The 6501-nt window shown below is 43.3% G+C and overlaps 1 protein-coding gene across 1 annotated transcript; it reads left to right on the forward strand.

Moving 5' to 3' along the window:
• Positions 1-479: 479 nt before the first annotated feature.
• On the forward strand, positions 480-4075 carry foxg1b (forkhead box G1b). The gene has a single exon (XM_057047799.1). The coding sequence runs from the start codon at positions 873-875 to the stop codon at positions 2220-2222; it is 1350 nt and encodes a 449-aa protein (XP_056903779.1). The 5' UTR covers positions 480-872; the 3' UTR covers positions 2223-4075.
• The last annotated feature ends 2426 nt before the right edge of the window (positions 4076-6501 follow it).

Raw genomic sequence — 6501 nt, forward strand, 5'->3', positions numbered from 1 at the left:
GCAAAATTTTATGTGTTGTAATGGCCAAATGTTTATTTTCCACACACTGTATTTTCTTTTATTTTGGAGCTTTACTTTTATTCATCTTTCATTGATGTAACATTGATGTGTGAACAGTGTAAGCTCCTGGTGACCCCTGAAGTTTTCTGGTGCCTGTCCCCCTTAAAAGAGTCCCTTCAGGTGTGATGAAGACACATGCGTAAGTCTCAGCGGGGTAATTGCACCAACAGCAGTAACAACAGCAGTAATAACATCAGTAGTAATAGTAAAAGCACGGTTCACTACCCACTGCTACTAGCAGGAGGCGCTCTAGCCGTAGAGAAAAAGTGTGTGTGTGTGTGTGTGTGTGTGTGTGTGTGTGTGTGTGTGTGTGTGTGTGTGTGCGTGCGTGCGTGCGTGCGTGTGTGTGTGTGTGTGTGTGTACCTTGGTACAGTGATTTTCATTACTGGACAATCGCGGCGCACTGTCTTGCCTCACACACCTCTTTCATTGACAAGCACGCACACCCGCACATCGAATCGCAGGCGGGCGTAGTTTGCTGACGAAAATCCCCGACTAATAATGTGGTTGGGAAAACAAAGGGCGCGCCTTTTACGCACAAGGTAAGGATTTCTGCACAATTGCGCGCGGAGCGGATGACCGCGCACGTGGGGAAAATTGTGCGTGAGAAGTGCGTGTGTTGGAATACCGACAGAGAGAGACGAGACGATCTGTTTTCAAAATCACCAAGTTGCTGAAAGCCCTCCTCCTCGTGACGTAGCATCGAGTAGGAACCTCTTTAATTACTAATTTCTCTCTCGCTCTCCTCCCCCCTCTCTCTCTCGGTGTGTGTGTGCGCGCGCGCGTTTACACGCGCTCTCTCTCTCCATCCATGCGTCCCTCATCCTCACCCTCCTCTCTCCCCTCTCTGTGTGTCTCTCACAGCAGAGGAGGACGCGCTCGGACTAGACTTTATTTTTATTGGTTTTTATTTATGGACTTGACGGCAGCGGCGCCACCGGGCATGGAGGATGTGAAAGACCCGCCGACCGTCCAGCGGTCCTCCTCCTTCAGCATCAAGAGTCTCCTCCTGCCTTCCAAGTGCACGGAGAGGACTGACTCTGCTCTCGCCACCGCCTCCATGGTGGGTATCCCCGGGACCCCCTCACCTTCCCCCTGTTCAGACTCCGAGAAGTCACTGGAACTACCTGAGATGGACTCCATGGACCTGGAGAAACAGGGCAAAGAGGGGCAAGGGAGAGAGCAGGGGCAGGGCGGAGGTAGGGAGGAGAATACAGCAGCAGAGCAGAATAGTACCGGGAACAACGGCAGCAAAAACGGGAAATACGACAAACCCCCCTTCAGCTACAACGCGTTGATCATGATGGCCATCCGACAGAGCCCCGAGAAGCGGCTGACGCTGAACGGCATCTACGAGTTCATCATGAAGAACTTCCCGTACTACCGGGAGCACAAGCAGGGCTGGCAGAACTCCATCCGACACAATCTCAGCCTAAATAAGTGCTTCGTTAAGGTTCCGCGGCACTACGACGACCCGGGCAAGGGCAATTACTGGATGCTGGACCCGAGCAGCGACGACGTTTTCATCGGGGGGACCACAGGGAAGCTCCGCAGACGCTCCGCGACCTCCAGGGGCAAACTGGCGATGAAGCGCGGACTGCGCTTCGCTCCGCTCGGTTTGGGGATTAACGAGAGGGCGAACAACCCGCTGTACTGGCAGATCTCCCCATTTCTATCCCTGCACCATCACCATCACCATCACCCGCACTACAATGGCTCCACGTCCGGTTTTTTAAATCAGACAACCGGCTACGGCTCTCTGCTGCCTGCGGTGGAGCAGCTGAGTAACGGGGACCTCGGGCGCTCCCTCCTCGGCGGATCTCCTGCCGGTGCGCTGGGCTTGACGAACAGTTACGGGATGAGCTCGTCATCGGTCGGGCTCCTATCGGGTCAGACTGCCGGTTATTTTGTGTCAGGGACCCAGCACACGGCAGCGGGGTCGCCGGGTGGGGGGACGCAACCTCCACCCCCTCCACCGCCGCATCTCCAGCAGGGCGCAGCGGGCTTTGGCGGCCTGTCGACTGGCAGCCCCCCGCAGTCTCTTCTGTCAGACTCCCTCAGAAACAGCTCCATACCGGCCTTCTCCCCGGGCGTTTCTGGGGGGTTCCCTGGAGTACTGTCCCATCAGAAGAGGGTGACCTCAAACGCGTTCCTAAACTGAGCCTTTTCTGGCCCCGCACCGGGATCAGGACACCGCAGATTCAGGGCAGAAAAGAGCTGTTAAATATCAAACATGAATATATATGTGAAGGGAAACGTTTGTGCCGGGCAGCTGCGCGATTATTCACACTTTTTCCTCACATTTTATTTGAAAAAGGGAAAAGTTTAGTAGTTGAACTAGACTACCAAAGGTTACACTTTATTTCAGTATTTATATCCTGTACAAAGGTTTTCAGTTCGTTTTATTTATGGTTTGTATTTATTGCACTTGTATTTAAATTCTATTTTTACGTGTGTATTCTTTGGGGGCGGTGGACACGACTGCGGGACAATCATAACTGGCTTGATTTTCTGAAAGAAAAAAACGTTTTTAGTGTAAGCCAGTAAATCGTGAACACGAAGCCTTAAAGTGAGCAGAAACAATCAGGGTTCGAGGGAAAACAAGCCTACAAACATCATATCTACTCAGGTCGGAGCCGGAGGCCTAAATTCCATGTCCCTAAAAGTGAAGAGTCTCTGTACAAAATCAGCCAGAAACGATGAAGAAAAGATAGCAAAGTAGAAGAATGTTGCTGCTTTTTCTTCTTCCGATGATCAGAAACAATCAAGATTCTGGAATTCAATTCTTCACAGTTTAATTATGCACAACTGAATTTTACGTATATGTATGTTCAAAAGAGCGCCATCTTCGTGTGCGTGCGCGCGCGTGTGCGCATGTGTACCAACCACTTCGTCCTGTCGTGCGTCTCAAAAGGCCGAAAAACAAAAACGACCTTTCTGACTGAATCATATTGAACTGATTAGTGCTATGATTTCTTTATGTTTTGCTGATCCATTTTGGTCTTTATGAGGCCCGAACACACGCGCGTCAAATGTTAATCAGATTTTTTGTTTTGTTTTATGAAATAAACTACAGCAGATTTCAGGTTTCCGCTCAAATAAAATTGTTGAAACTTATTTTTCTATTTTAACATTTTTTAAAGACATTTTTTAGAACTTGACGGAAGCCACCTCATTGGATCTGATATCAAAATCGAAATGGTCAATCAGCCTTTTCTAGATCAATAATTCCTATGTTTTACTTCAACATGATTTTATTTGAACAATCTTTATTCAAACATTCAGTAATTTCTGCTCACTCAGCACTGCTGCTTCCTTATTCGAGTTTGAAGGAATTTGAATTTATTATTGAAATAAGAAAACAGTTCACACTCAGCTAAACTCAGAATACACACACACATACACTTTGGTCAAACCTGATTTTGACTAAAACAAATTTCAACTATTTTAGCTTCACGTTTCTGTTGTCTTTTCTATTATATTCAGTTAAATTTTTTTAAGGATTTGCTGACTTGAACAGTGCAAAAAACTTCACAATAAAAGACAGATAACAATATCTTCCGAAAACGTGAACCTGAAAGTCATTTTTTCTGATTTGTTCTTCTGCTCAATGGGTTTTCGTCATTTTTATTTTATTTATTTGTGTCTTTTTTTGCACTTTTGTCATTGTTGTTTACTGTACAAAATCTGTTTGGTTCTGTTTCTGTAGGTTTGTTTTTCAATTAAAAAGGAGAAATAACCTGAAGTACACATGAGATTTTATTTTATGATTCTTTAAAACAAAAACATTCAAACACGTTAAGTTTTAAGCGCTCGAGTTTTATTTTCAGTAAAAAAATTAAAAAGTCTCGTGTTCAGTGATTCCTTTTGTATTTCAAGGGGCTTTTCATCAGTTGTTCCCATAGTTGCAGTTGTTTGCTTGACTTTTAAAATTGTTAGTTCTATCTTTGAGTCTTTTTAATTTCAGGATCACAGTTTTCAGAAGAATAAAATAAAATATTTAACATCAAGAAACTTTAGTTGACTCAATCTTTGTTCAAAGCATTATTTAAAAAACACTTTTTAGGTGTAATTTGTTTTTTAAATATAGTTTCTAACAGTTATTAGACATCTTAATATTTTTTAAGGGGCTAACAACAGTTGAATCGCACGCGTGTGTTTGTGTGTGTGTGTGTGTGTGTGTGTGTGTGTGTGTGTGTGTGTGTGTGTGTGTGTGATTGTTATTCTGACTGTTATTCTAGTCTAATCTTGCAAATCGAGACAGAACAAAAAACACTAATATTCTCACCCAAAACTTAATTGATGAAAATTTTGATAAACTGAAATTCTATAAGATTGAGATCTTCTTATTAAACTAAACTGAAGGTTAATGTTCAAATTAGGAAATTAATTTGTGGCTGATAACATGTAAATACTATTACCACATTGGGCACCAAATATCTTCCATATCAAGTCTCTTTAAAGAACTCAAAATCATAAATTAAAAATGAAATGATGTCAATGTGAACAACACATATCAAACACACACACACACACACACATCAAAACCTCTGACAGTAAATTTAAACTTGGGGTCTTAGATCAACAAACTCGGCTCATCATACCCTTAATGTCCAGAAACCATGGTCACCCCAAACACAAGTCTGAGGTCTGTGGGAGGAAGATGGACACTGTGAGGGGACCACTGCTCCACGCTGCTGCTCCAACCCCTCAACCATAGTGAAAATACACCATTTGTAAGAATTTAAATGTGGTATATCAAAGAAAAGTTGTGAAACCATTTTTCTTTTTGACTCTCTTCCCTGCTCTCTCTCTCTTTCCCACTTTTTGTGTTTTGCCCCCCCATTTGTTTCTGTGGCTTTAAAAGACAAAAAAAAAGAAAAGAATATAGGTCAGCGTAAAGCTGTAGCACTGTGGGCAGGGCTAAGAGCATAGGGGAGGGCCCATGATGGTGAATCCTGCAAGATGTCATCAGAATGCTATGTCCACATTGGCTGTTTGATTCCAATTGAATTTATTTGACCATAAATTAATATCTTAAATTAATATTAAGCAAATAAAACATTTGAATTATTCAAATGGTTAGCAGAACATTGAGACTCCTGACAGACAGCAGGAGGACAGAGATGAGAGAAGAGGACAGGACAAGACAAGACAGGAGGGTGCTATTAGCTCCTCCAGGTAGGATGGAGATAGGCCTTTGTGGACCTTGTAGGTCAGAAGTAGAATTTTAAAACATAATGTAGATTTAATTAGCAGCCAATGAAGAGAAGCCAGTACACGAGTCATGTGATCTCTGTTGTCAGAACCTGTCAGAAGTCTGTTGGATCAACTGGAGGCTTCCCCTGATCATGAGCTACTCTTGTCCAGCCAGAACAAATTTTGGACTAACATTTTAGCACAATCAGAAGTGCAATATAAACATCATATAAACACAGTTTGAACCAAATTAACAACATAAAATATTTGTACATTTCATGAAAACAAATTAAAAAAACAAAGAAATTATAAAGGATAAAAATGATCAAAGAAATTCCAAATAAAACACGTTTTTGACTCTAAAAAAAAATAAACAAATCAGATAAATTGAAGTGGATGATCAGAAATGACCCAGAACTAACCATATTGATGCTGTTACAAGAAAGTCTGCAATCAAAGAAGAAAGTGTCAATGAAGTGAATGCTTTGCTGAGGGAAGATTATTGATCTATTATTGTTCTTTTTGTTCGTGGATCCACAGTGAAGCCACAGAGACTTCCATGAGAACCCATCGATGCATCCTAAAGAAGCTACAGCAAGTGACTGTAGCTCTTCACCACCATCAGAATACCTCCTACAGTGCTTTTCTAGGCTATACACTATTAGCCGTGTTAGTTTTACTTTACACCAGGGCACCTCTTGAAGGGGTGGGTTTTTCATAAGGAGGCGGCCTGAAACTCATTTGTCTCCCATAAATGCCATGAATGTTGTTTTGTTTTTCATGTGAAGAGAGAGACCATAGACTACAATCACACAGGAAAATTAGGATTATTGGTCTGAGATTTATGTTCTGACGGTGAAACGCTTAATTTGTTGCCGTTATCACAGAGCTCCTCACCAGGGTCGATACAGGTGCCACAGCTGAACCACTGAAAGTCAGATTAACAATTGAAAAGCAGCAGCAGCTGAGATGTCCTGAGGTCTCTAACTGCGGAACCAACCAGTCACATTCCAGGCAAACTGGACATCTGTCCACACCAGGGTGGGGCAGCTCTCAGGTGTAACACAGGAAGGTGGCACAGGTAAACTGCTAAATCAGTGAAGTAGTGCAGTGGGTCCTGTCTTTTTTCGAGGCATCTGTCCACCCAGACTGGTCTGTGGTCATGTGACCACTCGGGCAGAGCGTTAATCTAATCTGCAGAGCCGAAGTTTAAAGAGGGAATGTTCAGACCCCCCACAGGT

This window comes from Takifugu flavidus, chromosome 11, assembly GCF_003711565.1.
Source record: "Takifugu flavidus isolate HTHZ2018 chromosome 11, ASM371156v2, whole genome shotgun sequence".
Classification (NCBI taxonomy): Eukaryota; Metazoa; Chordata; class Actinopteri; order Tetraodontiformes; family Tetraodontidae; genus Takifugu; species Takifugu flavidus.

Excerpts from the sequence above, each read along its gene's own strand:
- foxg1b (XM_057047799.1), top strand. The coding sequence starts at position 873 with ATGCGTCCCTCATCCTCACCCTCCTCTCTCCCCTCTCTGTGTGTCTCT.